Source organism: Pseudorca crassidens, chromosome 8 (genome assembly GCF_039906515.1).
Source record: "Pseudorca crassidens isolate mPseCra1 chromosome 8, mPseCra1.hap1, whole genome shotgun sequence".
In the NCBI taxonomy this organism is placed as follows: domain Eukaryota; kingdom Metazoa; phylum Chordata; class Mammalia; order Artiodactyla; family Delphinidae; genus Pseudorca; species Pseudorca crassidens.
In genome coordinates, this window is record NC_090303.1 from 96572425 (window position 1) to 96591937 (window position 19513).

Below are 19513 nucleotides of genomic sequence, written 5' to 3' on the forward strand. Positions count from 1 at the left end.
TTTCAGTTGCATGGATTTAGCATGATGCCACATGTACAGTAGGCACTAAAAGGTTGGCTCAATGAAATTATTATACAGCCTGAAATACGTATATGTTTTCTCTGTGGAGATGAAAAAATAATTACAAGTATTAGCAACATCAAAACAAAATTATGTCAGAGAAAAGCCTCAAGTTATATCCCAACTACACTGACAGACCATCAGAATCATTTGCATATATTTTGAAAAGCACAAACTGCCAACAGAGGGGACATGCACCACAGTTACTGCTGACGCAGAGAAAGAGATCGCAGCGTCACACCAAGGGGAGCCAGTCTCTGCCACTGTGTATATGTCCTGAATGCATGATCACACGAGGCATTTCCACAAACAATAAAGCGCTGAAGAAAACCACCGTATGCTATTAGCTTAAAGCAAGTTTGAATAACGATAAATATTATCCTTAAATGTGATGGAGATTGTTTTAATTATGTTAAAAAGGAATCTGATATGTTTCTCAGGTCAGTGCTTCTCAAACTTTAAGGAGCATAAGACTCATGTAGGGGTCTTGTTAAAATGCAGATTCTTATTGTATCAGTCCAAAGTGGGGCCTGAGATTTGGCATTTCTTACAAGTCCCAGGTAATAGCAATAGTGCTAGGATAGGGACTTCAATCTAAGTAGCAAGGTCTCATACAAGGAAATTCATAAATGTAAAGAAGGGTATGAAAAGCTCCATTCTCCTGGGGTTTTTTTTGGAATCCTAAAGCACTATTCTCTCCTCTGATGATTTATCAAAACCTTTCTGATCAGGATTCTCAATATTCTGCAAATGCTACAGTTTAAAATAATGGAAAACGCAGAAATGGAAGAGAGGTCATCCCTCCAGATCCCAGGGAAATTAAAAAGATATTAAAAGAATAAAATGAACAACTCTATGCCCACAAATTTTTGATAATCTAGATGAAATGGACGTATTCCTTGAAAGTCTGCCAACACTCACACAAGAAGAAATAAATGATCTGAAGAGGTCTACATCTATTAAAGAAATTGAATCAATAATAACCTTGCAAAACAGAAAACATGAGACCCAGATGGGTTCACTGGTGAATTCTACGAAATATTTAAGGAGAAAATCATACAAATTCTATACAATCTCTTTCATAGGATAGAAGCAGAAGGAATACTTCCTAACTCATTCTATGAGGCCCCCATTACCCTAATGCTAAAACCAGACAAAGATATTACAATAAAACTACAGATCTCTCGTGATCATACACACAAAAATCCTCAAGAATATATTAGCAAATTGAATCCAAAAATTGTATGGAGAGAATTATACACCACAACCAAGTGCGATTTATTTCAGGTATGCAAGACTGATTCAAAAATCAATTAATGTAATCCATCACATCAGCAGACTAAAAATGAAAAATAACATGATCATTTCACTACATACAGAAAAAACATTTGGAAAATCCAACGCCCATTCATGATAAAACCTCTCAGTAAACTAGGGAGAGAGGGGAATGTTCCCAACTTAATAAAAACTATCTCCAAAATACCTACAGCAAACATCACACTTAATGGTGAGAAACTCAAAGCTTTCCCAGTGTGGTATCAGAAATAACAGACAAATATATCAAAGGAAAATAATAAAGAGCCCAGAAATAGACCCTCATAAATACAACTGATCTTTATGAAAGGAATAAAGGCAATACAATGGAGCAAAGACAGTCTCTTCAACAAATGGTTCTGGAACAACTGGACATACACATACAAAAATATGAATGTAGACACAGACCTTACAGCCTTCACAGAAATCAAATGAAAATGGATCAAAGACCCAAATGTAAACTACAAAACTTCAAAATTACTAAGACATAAGAAGTAAACCTAGATGACTATGCATATGGTGATGCCTTCTTAGGTACAACAACTAAAAGCACAATCCATGAAAGAAAAAATTAATAAACTGGTCTTCCTTAACATTAAAAACTTCTACTCTTGGGCTTCCCTGGTGGCGCAGTGGTTGAGAGTCCGCCTGCCCATGCAGGGTACATGGGTTCGTGCCCCGGTCCGGGAAGATCCCACATGCCGCGGAGCGGCTAGGCCCGTGAGCCATGGCCACCGAGCCTGCGCGTCTGGAGCCTGTGCTCCGCAACGGAAGAGGCCACACGGTGAGAGGCCCGAGTACCGCAAAAAAAAAAAAAAAAAAAGAAAAACTTCTGCTCTGCAAAGGACAATGTCAAGAGAATGAGAAGACAAGCCACAGCCTGGTAGTAAATATTTTCAAAAGATAGATCTGATAAAGGACTTTTCTTCAAAATATACAAAGAAACATTTAAAACTCAACAATAAGAAAACTCAATTAAAAAATGAGCCAAAGACCTTAACAAAGGCCTCACCAAAACAAGTTATACATGTGCCAAATAAGCACGAGAAAACAAGCTCCACATCGATCGTCATCAGGGAAACACATGTTAAAACAATATCACAGACACAACTACACACCTATGAGAATGGCCAAAACCTAGAACACTGACAACACCAAATGCTGGTGAGGAAGTGGAGCAACAGGAACTCTCATTCATTGCTGGTGGGACAGTAAAACGTACAGCCCCTTTGGAAGATAGTTGGGTGGTTTCTTACAAAACTCAACTTTATCTTACCCTATGATCCAGCAATCACCTTCCTCGGTTTTTACCCAAAGGTGTTGAAAACTTATGTCCTCACAAAAACTGCACATGGATGTTTATCACAACTTTATTCATAACTGTCAAAACTCAGAAGCAACCAAGAAGTCTTTCAGTAGGTGAATGGGTAAACTGTGGTACCTCCAGATCATGGAATATTATTCAGTGCTAAGGAGAAATGAGCTGTCAAGCCATGAGAAGACATGGAGGAACCTTAAATGCATATTAATAGGTAAAAGAAGCCAACATGAAAAAACTACATACTGTACGATTCTAACTACACGACATTCTGGAAAAGGCAAAATTATGGAAAAAAATTTAAAAAATCAATGTGGGGGGGAATAAATATGCAGAGCACAAAGGATTTTAGGGCAGTGAAAATGCTGTTATGATTCTATAAGGATAGATATATTTCATTACACATTTGTCCAAACCCATCGAAGGTACAACACCAAGAGTGAACCCTACAGTAAACTACGGACTTTGGTGATTTTGATCTATCACTGTCGGTTCATCATCTGTAATAAATGTACCACTCTGGTGGAGGATGCTGACAATGGGGGAAGCTATCTATGCACGTGTAGGGGGTCTATGAGAACTCTATACACCTTCCTCTCAATTTTGTTGTAAACCTGAAACTACCCTAAAAAAATAAAGTCTTTTTTTAAAAAAAAATGGAAAACAGGCTCTCAGTAAGTGTTCTTGAGAAGAACATCTCATTTTTCAGGAGTAGATTACTGATGCCTATACTGGGATAGTGGAACTGAGAAATAAGAAATGTAAGGAAAATTGCTCCTATGTCTTCCACTGCCTAGAATGGTTCCTGGTACACGGCAATCACTCCAATAACTATTGAATACATGACTACAATATTTAGCCTGGAAAAAGAGAAAAAAGGAAGAAAAATCTGGTTAAGGTCTGTCAGTATTTGAAGGCAATTAAGTAGAAGGTAAGTCAAAGTCTTCTGTATGATTTCAGTTGAAAAATAAAAGAACTAAAGGTCAATTTCAGCTTAAGTACACATTTTAAACAATCAGTTGACCAACAAGAGTATGTAATTTCTCAAAAAGTCAGAACTACCGGAACATGTTCAAGCAAAAAAGTTGGAGAGCCATCTCAGAGGGGCGATACCAAAGACACACTTGCCCCACCCACAACACTAAGGATTTCTAAAGTCTTCTCTCCACACAGGATTCAGTACTCACAGCACTTTTACTCACATTAAGAATAAACTGCAAGAGTAGTTTTCCTACTTTGAAACAGAAAAATAAAGTTGCCTCAACGTAAACAGCGGCAACTGGGCCACAAGCCCAATTTATACAATTTACACATGGCCTAAGAGTAAATCAAAAGCTTAAATTCTGTAAAGTCATAAAAACAAAAGAAACTATTCCACAGTGATAAATGAACACCTTCAAAGACAATGGTGTGATAAAGATACAGAAATACCCTCAGAATGAAATCCATTTGTTTGAGCGTCTGTTTTCCACCTACAAAGAATAACTCTTTCTGATGGATTTAACCAAGAAAAAAAGAGAATTCATTTGAATGAGAAGTTAATGCACAAACACACCTCATTTTCCTAGAGAACCTCCAAAGACATCTGGTGTTAATGTATCAAAAACCACAGAAGATTTTTTTCCTTTTTGGTGTGACCAAGCCATGACATTCTAGCACTGCGAATATTACAGCTGCCTCCACAGCTCCTCACTTGATATTTTCAATTGTTTTGTCTAAAAGAACAGTATTATTTCTGATAATGCTACAAAGGACCAATTTACAAGTTTTTTTTTAATTAAGATTATTTTTAAACTCACTTTAGAAGCTTTTGTTTCGGAAAGCATGTAGCTATTACAACACTAATATGGAAAAGGTGTGCTCGGAGGATGCCGCAGAGACTTAATACCACCAAAACAAAGGAAATTGATTCTCTAGATCACGTGGAAAAGATGGCTTATAAAGTTAATGAGATGGTACTTACGGTAAAAGAAACAATTTGGCCATTAAGAATGAAACAAATTAATAAATGAAACAAATTAAATAAATGAAACAAATTAAAAGAACAACAAAAATTAAGGCAAGTATGAAAATCAAGTAAAATACATGGAAAAGTTAAACTACAAACACACAAAGTGTAGTTATGACAGCAAAGTCTTAGTAAGTGAGAAATGAAGAGAATAAAAAGAAAGGAGGGGCTTCTCTGGTGGCGCAGTGGTTAAGAGTCCGCCTGCCGATGCAGGGGACACGGGTTCGTGCCCCGGTTTGGGAAGATCCCACATGCCGCGGAGCGGCTGGGCCCATGAGCCATGGCTGCTGAGCCTGCATGTCCAGAGCCTGTGCTCCGCAACGGGAGAGGCCACAACAGTGAGAGGCCCGCATACCGCAAAAAAAAAAAAAAAAGAAAGGAGTCCAACAATTATGAGTTATACACAAGGAAAAGCATTAAGAGTCAAAGCAGCCAATTTCCCCTTAACACGCAGGAGACTTGAAGACTACCTGGGCTAGATTTCTAATTGGGCAGATGAGTAAAGAGGATTAACCCTTGAAACTGGAAAATCCACTAGTTTGCCTCTTCGATTTCTTAGCTATCCCTGGAGAGCAAAGACATCACAATCGTTAAGCAGAAGCTTTAGCCTGAGGGCTATGGTGCCATCCACAAAGGGATGAAAATTTCTTTAAAAACAAACAAACAAAAACACCTGCCAGTTTTCCAAGTTTCAAAGCAGGCACAGCACTTTAATTTAAACAACAAAAAAGCCATGTTGATACTAGGAAAAACAGTCAGAAAACCCAGGTTGTACTCCTAGCTCCAACACCTGTCTCCAAAGGCTTTCTGTGGAAAAGAAACATTTTATTCCCTGTGTATCAAGTTTATCCCAAAAGTATGAGTCTGTGAGCTCACCCTTGCTGATAGAATAAAAACAAAGTATTTGACAAATTATCAAACTAAAGTATCTCTAATGAAAATTTAGCATCTGATTTGAGACGTACTAGAAGTGTAAACTAAACATGGAGTTTGAAGATTTAGTACAAAAAAAGTCAACTACGGCATTAACAATCGTTTATTTCTCATTACATGTTGAAATTATATCATTTTAGACATTAAAGATAAAGTTCACCTGTTTTACCTTTTTGAAGAGGCCACTAGAAAATTTTAAAGTACATATGAAATTTAGATACTCAGGAAGTGTTGAATGAATAGAGAAAATTTTGTATAGAAGTACAAAACAGCAACTAAGTAAGAGACTGACATTGACTTTTTAATTCATCCACCAGCTATATTCAAATGGAGTGATATTAAAACCTCCCTTTACTTGGTAATCATGAGAATTCTGAAATGTGGACCGAGTCAATTTTTTTTAAAGCTGAGAAGTTTACAGCTGAAAAAGTAAACTGACATACACTATTTCTTTTGGGCTGAATTGTGTCCCGCATAAATTCCTGTGCTGAAGTCCTAACCTCCTGCACCTCAGAAAGTGACTGTATTTGGAGATAGGGCCTTTAAAGGGGTAATTAAGGTAAAATGAAGTCCTATGAGTGGGACTAATCCAATAGGACTGGTACCCTTATAAAAATAGATTAGAACACAGATGACCCACAGACCAAGGGGCAACATGTGAGGACACAGAGAGAAGGCAGCCATCTGCAATCCAAGGAGAGGCCTCAGGAGAAACCAACACTGCCAACACCTTAGTCTTGGACTTCCAGCCCGAGAACTGTGAGAAGATAAACTTGTTTAATCCAGCCAATCAATGGCACTTTGTTACAGCAGCCCCAGTAAACTAATACACTGTTCCAAACAGTTAAAATTTTTCTAATAACTGATGCGGTTTTGCTTTTCACACTTAAATTACAAACTCAGTGCTTCAGTCACACTAGCCATACTTCAAATGCTCAACAGCCACAGATATTAGATAGCCCAGATCTAAAGAAGAGAACAAACCAGAATGTCTAACAAGAACGCTTAACTAGTTGGGATATGTGACTAAGAGGCATCTTGCTACTATATATTGAAGAATTTTTCACCTGTAATTTAAAAATAAAGGCAAATGCAAATAACTCAGATCTACCCTTATGTCATTCTTATAAGGATTTGCTAAATAGAGATTACAGAAGGGAGTTAACAGTTTAGGACTATGTTTGGTACCAATGAATGTCGTCACCAAGGGCTCTTGAGAGATCTGTTGCAGCAAAATGCACAGAACTACTGATGCAGATGGCCAGTACACATTTATATCACAAAGGAGCCAGAACTCTAGATACAGGTTACCCAGGGATTCCCAAATTAGCTTCTAGTAAAGTGGGGAACGCTAATGTCCATCTTCAGGTTTTATACTCCTTTTACAAACTTAGGCATTTTCCATGGAAATTAAGTTCCAGAAATACAAGAGATGGCAGGAATACTATACTAGTATATGAATACTAGTATATGAATGAATCTGAGGTATTCCCAGATTCATTTCCACTTAACCATGAGGCATCAAAAAACTATGACCACTATAAATAATTTCGTGCATCTAGAAATAATAAATTCAACAAGCGTGGAAGAAAAATACAGAATCCAGGAAAAAATAGTTTTGGTAGCCCTAAGGGAACACATTACTAAATAAATAGCTATCTCCTTTGAGAATTAGAAAAATGAATGGATTTCAAAATGTAATAATCAATATAATAAAGTTGATCTAATACAAAATATTTTACATATGCATAGACTCTACTTAAACTTGCTTTTTATACTAGCTTAAATTTGACCAAGGATTTCACGTTTGTATATATTCCTACATTCCATAAAGAAACTAAGGCTCTAAGAAATTGAGTGTCATGCCCAAGGTCACATAACTAGCGAAGAGGATGCCTAAAACTCAAACCCGGACTTCTAGGTCCAGAACTTTTCTATAGGTTTTACCCTGTTGAAGCATTAAAACTATGCCCAGCACACAGTGTCATGTAAATGTTAGTTGTTACAAAAATGTGTAATATAATTATGCTGACTTGATCAAGTGTGTGCTCATAATACTTAAAATGGTAATTTGATTCATAATAAACCTCAACAATGGTAATTCAGTTTGGAAGAAATAACTCCCAAGAGCATTATGGTCACAGGAATCCTTTCAAAATTTAAATGTATATAATCTTTTTGCAAAGAAATGGAGAGTGATAGATAAAAGGCTTTCTAGCACAAATTTATGATGAAATTACGTGGGGAAAATAAAATGGAACTTTTCAGTTACAGTTTATTATATATACTTCTAAGTGAATGATGATTCATACCAAACTGCTGTATTTTTTTATTCCATCATATCAGCTTAAGAGGGATATAAACACTTTATTTAAGATGCCAATACTTGGGACTTCCCTGGTGGTGCAGTGGTTAAGAATCCGCCTGCCAATGCAGGGGACACGGGTTCGAGCCCTGGTCTGGGAAGATTCCACATGCCGCGGAGCAACTAAGCCCGTGGGCCAACTACTGAGCCTGTGCTCTTGAGCCCGCGAGCCACAACTACTGAAGCCCACGCGCCTAGAGCCCGTGCTCCACAACAAGAGGAGCCACCACAATGAGAAGCCTGCAAACTGTAACGAAGAGTAACCCCCGTGCGCAGCAACAAAGACCCAACGCAGCCAAAAATAAAAATAAATAGATGTCAATACTCAATGTTAAGGGGGATTTAAAAATGTGAGGGACAACTGTGCTGGATTTAAAAAGACTGAACCAAATGCACAGGTAGTCCTAGTTTGGAACAAGCACCTGGAAAAGTTGTTTTGAAAATGAGAAAATTTAAATATGGTTGGGTATTAGACACTGACATTTGACATGGAAAAGTAGAGTTATGAACAGAATAAAGCAACTCACAGTATGTTCTCATTTTGCTTTAAAAACACCTAACTATTTATACACAGAAAGTATCTGGAGGGATATAAATATGAATATACACACACTAAATGTTCACAAACATGGAGATAACAGTGGTAATCTCTGAGAGGCTGAAATACAGCATTTTTATTTCATTTTTGTTTGTCCATATCTCCTAACTTTTTATAATGCATATGTACTATGTTGTGAAAGTTTACAAAAATGTTTAAATATCAGTATTTTTAGTAAGCCAGAAATTAAAACCTCTGTAATTATTTGCTCTATGTCATAGGTTTGTGAAATAAGCACACGTAAAATAATGATTCTAAGGATGGTTTTACTCTTCACTTTTATTTTAGCTATGAAGTATTTAAAATACTTTACTTTCAAACATATGGAGTTCTAAATATAAAGCTTGATGATAAAAACTGAAATGATCACAGACACTAAAGCAAAAAAAAATCCAGATTTTTAAGAATATTTTGAAAATGCATCTATACTTACAGAGTTTAAAATAGCAATAGTATGTGCTTACCAGTTAAACATTACTCTTCACCAATTTAAAAAAACCTTTAGATAAAACGTTAAGAAGTCAATGAGCAAAATAACTAAAATGGCTGCATTCTTACTATGTATCAGTGTTAAATGCTTTACAGATACTCTTTAATCTTCATAACTCTCCTTGGAAAGTGTCATTCTATTTTATTGATGAGAAAATCAAGACAAAGAACTATGTATCCAGAAAACAAAGAAACTCCTACTTGGTAATCATTTTGCAATATATACATGTATCAAAGCAAAAGTAATACAACATTATATATCAATTATATCTCAATTAAGAAAAAGAAACTCCTACAAATTAAATTCTTTAAAAAAATCACAGACAACCCAATAGAAAAATGTCAAGAATAACCGTCATCAAAAAGTCTATAAATAATAAATGCTGGAGAGGGTGTAGAGAAAAGGGAACCCTCCTACACTGTTAATGAGAATGTATACTGGTGCAGCCACAATGGAGTACAGTATGGAGGTTCCTTAAAAAACTAAAAATAGAGCTACCATATGATCCAGCAATCCCACTCCTGGGCACACATCTGGAAAAGATGAAAACTCTAATTCAAAAAGATACGTGCACCCCAATGTTCACAGCAGCACTATTTATAATAGCCAAGACATGTTAGAAACCTAATGTCCACTGATAGATGAATGGATAAAAAAGACGGGGCATATATAAACAACGGAATATTACTCAGCCATAAAAAAATGGAATAATGCCATTTGCAACAACATGGATGGACCTAGAGATTATCATACTAAGTGAAGTCGGACAAAGGCAAATATCATATGGTATCACTTATGCAGAATCTAAAAAAATGATACAAAGGAACTTACTTACGAAACAGAAACAGACCCACAGACACAGAAAACAAATTTATGGTTCCCAAAGGGGAAATAGAGGGAAGGGATAAATCAGGGATTTGGGATTAATAGATACACACTACTATACATAAAACAGATAAACACCAAGGACCTATTGTATAGCACAGGGAACTATATTCAATACCTTGTAATAACCTATACTGGAAAAGAATCTGAAAAAGAATAGATATATAGATATAGCTACAGATATATGTATAACTGAATCACTCTGTATGCCTGAAACATTAAAAATCAACTATACTTAAAAAAAAGAAAAAGAAAAGAAAAATGGCAAGAGACAAACATTTCCCAAAGATGTACAACCAATAAACAAGTGACAAGGTCAGCATTCTGCCATAAGGGAAATGCAAATTAAAACCACAGATTCCTCTACACACTCACCGGAATGGCTAAAATTTTAGAATAACAATTCTAAGGATTGAAAATGAACATTCGAGGTGATAAACGTAGCATGAGCTAAGGCGAAAGTATTGAAGCTCCAATAAATGTTCACATAAGTAAACAGTGGGGAGTTCAGCTTGGCTTGGACACAGAGAGGTGATAAAGTATTCTGGAATAGTGGTTAAGAGTCAGATCACGGGCTTCCCTGGTGGCGCAGTGATTGAGAGTCCACCTGCCGATGCAGGGGACACGAGCTCGTGCCCTGGTCCGGGAAGATCCCACATGCCGTGGAGCGGCTGGGCCCTTGAGCCATGGCTGCTGAGCCTGCGTGTCCGGAGCCTGTGCTCCGCAAGGGGAGAGGCCACAATGGTGAGAGGCCGGTGTACCGAAAAAAAAAAGAGTCTGATCACGAAGGGCCTTTAAGGTCAGGATAAGGACTTTAACCTGTATATGATTAGCAATGCTGAACCATGACATGGATGACACAATTTAATTGAGTTTTAAGGTATACAAAAGGCTGCTTTGTATAAAATGTTCCAAAGGCAGAAGGACACAAACTTTCCAAAGTTTTCTATCTCCTACCTTGCAATAAATCTATCCTCCACACTGTGGTTATACCCTCACTGCTCAACCATTCTTCCAAAACCTCCACCTGTTCTCTCCAACCTTATTTCTTCCTCACTCGCCACCAGATGAACTGAATTAGTTCATGGCCACAGATGCAGCACTGAGCTCTCACTCAAGGAAGGCCTAGTGCCTGCAGTGCTCTGTGCTTCCCCCCAGGCCTCTCACAATTTAAATCCAGTGCTTTTCTGGATGTCCACTTGACACCTGTCCATCCCATCATTTCTCTGCCTACTCCAGCCTGCCCTCATCTTCTCCCCAGTCCCCACGGTTCCTATGTGGGTCCTATCAGACATAATTTAACATCTAACTAGAATCTGTCTTGTTTTGTTCTTGATTCCAACAAGACCATAAGCTCCTGGATAGAAGGGATCACTTTTGTATCCTCCACAGCATCTAGTATCAAAGGACATACACTAGCTACTTGTCAGTTCCTCTAGACAACAGAAATGCAAACATATCCTTAGATCCAGTAATTCCATTTCTGGAAATTTATCCTACTGATAAACTCACATAAATATGCAAAAATAATATAATCAAAGATATGCATTATAGATTATAATAAGAAAAACTAGAAATAACCTAAATGTCTATTAAGAAAGCCTAGCTCTTTTGTGTCTATACTGCCCATTAAAAAAAAAAAAAAGTTGGGGTATCTACACGTATGGACCATCATAAAGTAGTAAGTGAAAAAAGCTGCAGGAAAGGGCATAAAACAGGTCATACACACACACACACACACACACACACACAAATTTAGAAAAACACAATTTAGAGATTTAAAATGACAATCTCTGCTATGGAGATTTTTCCCTGCAGTGCTAAAAACAAGACAACAGGCCCAAAATGGAGTCATGTATGCCACATCCCCAAACCCAGACTTAATACTTAACCCAATTATGTACAGCTTCAGCTCTCCCCAAAATGGAATCTTAAACCAGCCAGTCAGGAATCACCCTATCAGCACTAGTGAAGTAATCTGCCTGACAGACCCTTACCATCCCCTAAAGGAAAGTGACCTTGCTAGAACCAATCTACCTTTTGCTAGTATAACTTCCTTGTTCCTGCCCCCTTCTGCCTATAAAGTCTTTCATTTTGTACAGCTCCTCCAAGCTCCTTTCTGTTTGCTACATTGGATACTGCCCAATACATGAATTGTTAAATAATCATTGAATAAGATTTGTAATATTTACTCACTTGCATTGTTTAACATATAGAAATACTTCTATTTTTGAAAAATGAACAAAGAGCACACAGAATCTATAATAATCTTTGTAACAGAAGAATATTGATATGTTTTCACCCACTGCTCCAAGAGTAATTTACAAAACAATTTATAATATAAATCCATTTTATTTAAAACAAGAATAATAATATACTGGGTTATATGTACAAAAATAAATATTCATAACATTCCACCTTGGGACTTCCCTGGTGGTTCAGTCGTTAAGAACCTGCCTTCCAGTGCAAGGGACGCAGGTCTGATCCCTGGTGGGGGAACTGGGATCCATCCTACATGCCACAGGGCAACTAAGCCCACACGCTCTACAGCCCCTGTGCCACAACTACTGAGCCCGTGCGCTCTGCAGCCCGCCCACCACAACTAGAGAGAAGCCCCCCACGCCTCAACGAAAGATCCCGCATGCCGCAACAAAGACCCAATGCAGCCAAATAAATTTAAAAATGTATTTTAAAAAAATGCCACCTTAATAATGGTTATTTCCAGAAGAGGGATTACAGGAAACTTTCACATTCTAGGTTAGTCGTTTTTCTTTAAATAATAACCATTTACTTTAGTTACAAAAAACAAAGATTAAAAATATATATTTCCCTGAGCTAATGACCATTCCAGAGATGTGCATTTTGGCCCACCTAGCAATTAGTTAACCTGAAGAGAATCAGTTTGTCAGGATGCCTGCTATACTAAATCTGGGTACACATCACAGGTACATCATGCCTAAAAATTAAATTCACAGAAGTTATCAATACAAAAACTACCTCTCTGCTATAAAGTATTAAGTGTCTGTTTGATGAAGGGAATCCCTCTAAAAGTAAAGTTAACCTCGAATACTTACCGAATTACTATAAGAGGCCAGGCGTTGCAAGGGCCCCTCATCATACACTTTTCTGTTTTTAAACATCCCTCATTTATCTAGAGTCGAAGTAAACTTCTAGGGAGCCCGTGCTTCTAGTCCAGTGTTTGAGAAGAGATAGGAATCTGTATAAACTTTTACCCTTAGGAACAGGAGGAAACTAGGAGAACCACTAAATCCCAAAGATCTCCTCAAAGGAGCTCGGGATTCTGCCTGGCAGATCTGTGCTTCATAGAGGATATCACGGCTCTTGACAGTTCCCCTACATGCCCTGTCCCAGTGAGGAGCTTACACATGTCTAACTTGACGAGTCTAGGCCTCCTTCCTAAGCCTTTGATAGAACACAGAGGGAGCAGAACTGCCTGTGTTTCCTACTATTTCCTACTTTTCTATTGCTCCAGACCTTTTCTATCTCAGCACTGACCCAGAGATCCAACCATGTTAGCCTTACTGCTGAATCTAATAGCTTGAAGCCAAGCGCTTTACGTGTTTTACAACTCATTTATACTCACAGTAACGCTGCGAAAGATTCCTATTTTATAGATGAAGAAACTGAAATACAACCAGCAAAGCTAAGATTTAAAGCCAGAGACCCTGTTGCCTCACTCCAACCTTTACTAAGCAGCACTATCTATATGACATATCTCATTAAACCTAGAAAACACTAGAAATCCTTTCTAACTAAACCTAAAGCACTTAGATTTAGTAACAAATCTTAACGTCAACAGGCCACCTGAATCCAATGTTCTCTCTTGGAAATGCTATTAGTGCCGCTACTGTTGGATAACAGAACTATGAAATTTCATTTGCAAAACATTTATGTTTGCCAGCGCTTTTCTTAACCTAGGAGAAGCCGTTTAGTTATGATTAAACACCCAACCTCTTAACCAAGTCAATGTAAACATATCTCGGTTCAGATTCTAGCTCCATTACTACCTGTTTCCTTTACCTGTAAAATAAGATATGAAGTATATATAAACAACTTAGCACAGCAAATGACTGGAGAGGAAGGAGTCAGTGTTCCCTACTGTTATTATCCTTTGATTGTTTTACCATAAATACTCCCAGGATGTGGGAAAGCTGACAAGTTCAGATCAAATTCAATATCCCGCCCCCTCCCCAAAATACTCGTGAATTCATGGGTTTAGAGAAAACTTTAAACATGAAAAAGCTATGCATTCTATTTAAATTGATGAACTGATAAACTAGAAGTTCTACACAACAGAAACACAATAAAAACTGGTAAATAAATGTTTATCACGCAATTAGCACACAAGTCAGTTACTACACTCGATAATGAATGCGACAATTAGCTTCAAAGAACTCATTCTTCCATCTATTTCCAGGTGAATTACAATGCCTTTACACTTAGAAATAATAAAAATTCTTGAGTATTATATCTTTAAAGCATTTTTTATTGGGTAACCTCTGGCATTTTCCATGGATTACAAACGGGCAGGCAATAATAAAGGCAATAAAGACTGACCTTTAACCCTTTGGCGTCTAATGTTCTACTGATAGAGATAAGTTCAGACTGTTAAGAGCCTAAGAGCTCACATTACAAGTAGGGAGTCGTCTTCTCCAGGTGAAGGGCATAAAATACATCATCTTTTAGCCCTCACAACTCTACACCGCAAGGACTAAAAACTATCCTCGTTTTTTTCAGATAAGGAAACTGAGGCACAAGAGAGGTTGAGTAATATGCCTAAATGGAGGACATCTGAGGCAGACTGGAAACCATTCTGGGTCTGGAGTCCAGCCCTCTTAACCTCATCAGGGATCTGGGGGTGCGCACATCAATGTCAGTGTAAAACGTGTTAAGAAATACAGTACCAGTGGGAAGCAGGGGTTCCAACGGGGTAATAGCATGCTCCATAACGGATTACTGGTCTCTGCATTAAAAACATAAAAACGCCACATTAGAACTTCTAGGTAATTAAACAGCGCGCGAAATCGTCAGTACATTTGGTCTCCAGGGCGGAGCACGGAGCAAGCCGCGCTCCTGGCGTGCGGGCCCGGGCACGGCAGGCAGGGCGCGCGGCGGCGGGGACGCGGGAGACTCTAGCCCCAAGGGGTTCCAGGGCGCGCAGGGCAAAGCATGCGGGCGCCACGCGTGCCTCGACAGGGCCGCCCCGTCCAGCGTCTCCCCGCGCCGCCGTCACCATCCGGGACCGGGGGAGCCAAGAAAGCCAGAGCGGCGAAGGGCGGCCACCTCCTCCCCGCCCCGGCCTGTAGCCCGCACGCCGGGAACGAAGGCGGCGCGCTGGAGTGTTGTCGCACTTACATAATGGCGGGTGGAGCCACCAGCGAGCGGAGCGCAGACTGCGGGAGCGAGGGCGATCGACCGCTCGGCGCTCGGCTGAGGAACCTCGGCGACGCGCGATCCCCGCTCGCAGATTTAAGTGAACGGCGCTTGAGGTGGCCCCGCCTCCTTCCGGGAGCCGGAGGCGCGTGCAAGCCGCTTGCCCCGCCTGAACCGCGTGTCCACGCAGGTGAGGGCGCCGTACTATCCGCTCACCTGGCCGCTGCCTTCTTCCCGTGCCGCGCTCTCTTCTAGGCTAGCTCGTACCTGAAGCCATCGCTGGTGTTTCTGCCGAGCGCTCGTCACTGAACTTTGGCACGGAGGCCGCTATTTGCTCCAAACCAAGCGTTAATTTCCCCGTCACCCTTCGTCAGCTTGGCATCAGAGCCAAGCAAACGTCCCAAGTTATCCAGAGCCCGTTTTCTCGGTCCTCATTCTTTTTGATCTCTCTCCTGCTGCTTGTGTACTTAAGGAGCACGCCTTCGTTAAAGTCTTCACTTGGTTGCAACAATCACAGAATGTTTTCGTTGGCAGGAACTTTACGCTGCTTACTTGCAGCTCCGCTCGCTCCAACACTCCCAACTTCAAGAGTTCATTCTGTGGCCACGCAGCCTTTTCCAAGACTGTGCAAACCAGATCTCTAGACTTAGACTCCCTAGGCTTTACCTTTTCCAGGCTAAACTCTTGTTCTTTCGAAGTTCTTATAGGACCTGATTTTTAGACTCCACCATCGTGGTTCCCATCCTCTGTATTTAATGTTGCTCAGAAACTGTGATTCTGACAGCTGTTGAGAACCGTGCAACTGTCAGCACGTGACAACTCGTGCAAACCCCTGCGCTAAGAGACGTGACCAACTCTATCACGGTTTCTATAAGGCGGATCCCTAGGACACACAACCATTAAAATGCCTAGCTGAGAAAGTTCTAGCCAACAGCTGATGGCAGGCCCCTGACCTCCCAAAGGGCTTGAAATTGTGAATATGTTTCTTAAGACTCAGAAGCATCTCTCTCAAAGACCCGAGAGCCATTCCCTGCAGAGGCAGTCTTCAGGAAGGGTAGGGCCTCTGTCTCCCAGTCTCTGTGGGAGGATAGACTCCTCACTTCCGCAGCTGCCAGTTAGCAAATGAAGCTGGTCTAGTCGCCTTTATACTGACCGACGCTTTGCAATTTTCACTTCTCTAACTCTATTGAGCTCCCACTCTTGCCCGTCTCTCATCCTCCCTTTAAAACGTTCCAGTCGCCTCTCCACAAATAGGAATAGAACTCAGCTCTTTCTCGACTGTCAGTAGTTACTAAACAAAACCTATTTTCAACGCTTCAACTAATACCCGTCTGTGTTTATCTTGGACACTGGACACAATGTTCCAGGAGTGATGCAACCATAGAAAAGTACAACATTGCCCATGCTCAATAACTTTTTCAGCTGCCAGATCAAATAGAACTTGCAGGTGTTTTTCACATTCACCACTGTCAAGCCAAGGGTACACCTATCTCACAGTCAATTTTAGACCAAACTGCTAGGGACTTTACAGTTATCATTGTAAAATTAAATATTATGACTTTGCCATCACAGTTACATGGGTGGGCCATTTCAACTATGTTACTTACTAGCTGTGAGACATTGGAACTCTACGTCAGTTTCCTCAGATATAAAATGGGAACAATGTTGCCTACTTTGGAACGGTTCTGTAAGGATCAAATGACTTGGTATGGATAAACACTTGGGCAGGTGCCTAGCACGTACAGGGTTGCAACAAACGTTTGTCCCTCTCCATCAATATGAGACGTATTCCACTTACACCTTATGACATCCTTGTTTATATTTGTAACACACATCCTTGCAAAGTTTTCATGTGTAATCTTGCTCAAGTTTCTCCCAAAGTCATTACCGAAGAAAACTGAAATATTAACCACAATAAATGTCAAAAGTCCACGTTTCAAGATGCCACTAGTGAAACTAAAAGACAACAGACTGGAGGTGGAGGGAGACTGTGCCCATGTAATAGCCAAGTGGTTGCTATATCTATATCAGTAAAAAGCAAACAGGCCAGTAAATGGATGACCAAGGATGCTACAGAGTCCAAGCTCATACTGCTTGCCCCACTGACAGACCAATAAATTGAGAGACAATTTGTTGGGGCAAGGAATGGCTACTTAATTCAGAAAGTCAGCAGACAGAGAAGATGGTGGACTAGCGTCCCAAAGAACGACTTGTCTGGGTTTGGATGCTAGTTTCTTTTACAGGACAAAGAGGGGGAAGTGAGGAGGTGAAGTAAAAAAAAGTGATACATTATTGTAAATATTCCCTGATTCCAGCCAGACTCTGGAGGGGATGTGTTAATTTCTTCTTTCCTGCAGCCATTCACAGGTGGGCCTAGTCATGATGTTTCATATGAGCCAAAGGGAAGTATTTTAGCTTAAGGCTCAGCATGGGAGGCAGGGTTCCAAGAGAAGGGCCATTATGTATACTTTAAGGCATAGGCAACATCCCTTTAGTGATTAACTTGTAGCAAAAGCAATAGAATACAAAGGTTAAAGTAAAAGAAACAGATCCAATATGGAGTCAGATTTGTTCTTCTTTATTACAAGGATATATACCGGCAAATTACAAAAGGTATTCAAATGGCAAACCATGTGAAAAACACAGCGTCAGTAGCATTCGGAGAGCAAATTTGAACAATGAGATAAATTTACTTGCCAGATTGCAAATAGTATTTTAAATAATCAGACAAATTTACACTGGTTGAGTAATTATTATGTTCCAGTCACTATGTTGAGGTCTTTGTATTTTATTTAATTACCCTAAAATGTAGGCTTCAAGAGAACTAGGACCAAATTTTAATTGTTCACTTTTCAATCCTCACACTCGGGCACAGTTGCTGGCAAAGAGTAAGCAATCAGTGAGTATTTACTGAATGTTCGTAATGAAATTGTTTGCAATAGCAATAAATATTAGCAGTAGCCTAGACTGCTTCTTCTCCAGTTCTTCTCACAGCTGACTCATCCAACCAGCCTCAGCACAAAACTGACTTCCTTCCCCTGGTTACTCTTTATTTCATCTAGGCTTGTTTGTTTGTTTTCCTGCAGAGCTATACTCACAATCTGTAGTTATTTAACTTACGTGTTTATGGTTTTTCTCCCCCTGCTAGCATGAGAGCTTCCTAAAAGCAGGAACCATATCTGTTTTGTTCATTGCTATTTCTCCAGGCAAACAAGATACCTCACCCGTAATAGAGATTCAATAAATGTTTGTTAAATGGATTAATACGTGGTGGGAAAAAATGAAAAATTACAGTGCATCATATCAGCAATTATTAAAAAGAATAAGCTAAATCAATACGCCCTCATGTGGAAAAATGTCTATGACAGAGTAAATTTTATAAATGCAAGTGGTAGGAAAAATCCTACCTATATTATTTAAATGTATTTGGATAACCATACAAAGAGAATTGTTAAAAATGACCTCTGAGATAAAGGGATGGATTACATAGGAGGCAGCAGACTTAGGGAAATATCACTTTCTATTTTATATATGTTTGTATTTTATTACTTAATATTTTTGCAATATGCATAGTAAAGAAATTTAAGGTTGTGAAAATGTATATTAAAAGGAAATTAATGGTCATTATTGTTAATCCCTGTCATATTTTGGGATTCCAGGGAAAGGAACATATATACATACATGGTATAATTTTCAGAGGAGAAATTCCATAGCTTCAACCAAATTTTCAATGGATCCTATGATCCCCAAAAGTTCCATGGGATAGGACGGAACCTCTAGTAATAGGTTATGCATTTTTCTCTACGATACATAGATGGCTCTCCCATCTCCCTCCCCAACTGTCTTCCATTCTGCCTCCATTTTCTTGAACTGGTGGAGTTCAAAATATATGTTGTTTTAAAGATTTTATAATAAAAAATTTCTGGAGTGAAATAAGTTTTGAAAACACTGCACACTGTTACCAACCTCCTTTGAGATTTATAGCACATTATACATCTTTAAACATCTCATGTTTATCTTCAAACCCAGAATGTCTCAAAACTATTGGAGCATGGAACACTGTTTGCTTGGTATATCTTTTAAAATCTTGCAGAACAGTGTTCCTCCAAACAACTGTTGGGGGAAAGCTACGAGAGGCTATGAGCACA

At 39.2% G+C, this 19513-nt stretch overlaps 1 protein-coding gene across 5 annotated transcripts in view; it reads right to left on the reverse strand.

Annotated features, from left to right (window-relative positions):
• Positions 1–15446, reverse strand: part of TPK1 (thiamin pyrophosphokinase 1) — a 336815-nt gene extending 321369 nt beyond the window's left edge. For 3 of the 5 annotated variants that reach the window (XM_067747283.1, XM_067747288.1, XM_067747286.1), the window contains exons 1-2: positions 15348–15446; positions 14897–14955 (exon numbers count right to left, since the gene is read on the reverse strand). In XM_067747283.1, coding sequence (XP_067603384.1) covers positions 14897–14939 — 43 coding nt within the window. In that variant the 5' untranslated portion in view covers positions 14940–14955; positions 15348–15446. Of the gene's footprint in view, positions 1–14896; positions 15326–15347 lie in introns of those variants that run through there. The other 2 variants (XM_067747285.1, XM_067747284.1) reach the window with 2 other exon arrangements.
• Positions 15447–19513: the final 4067 nt, after the last annotated feature.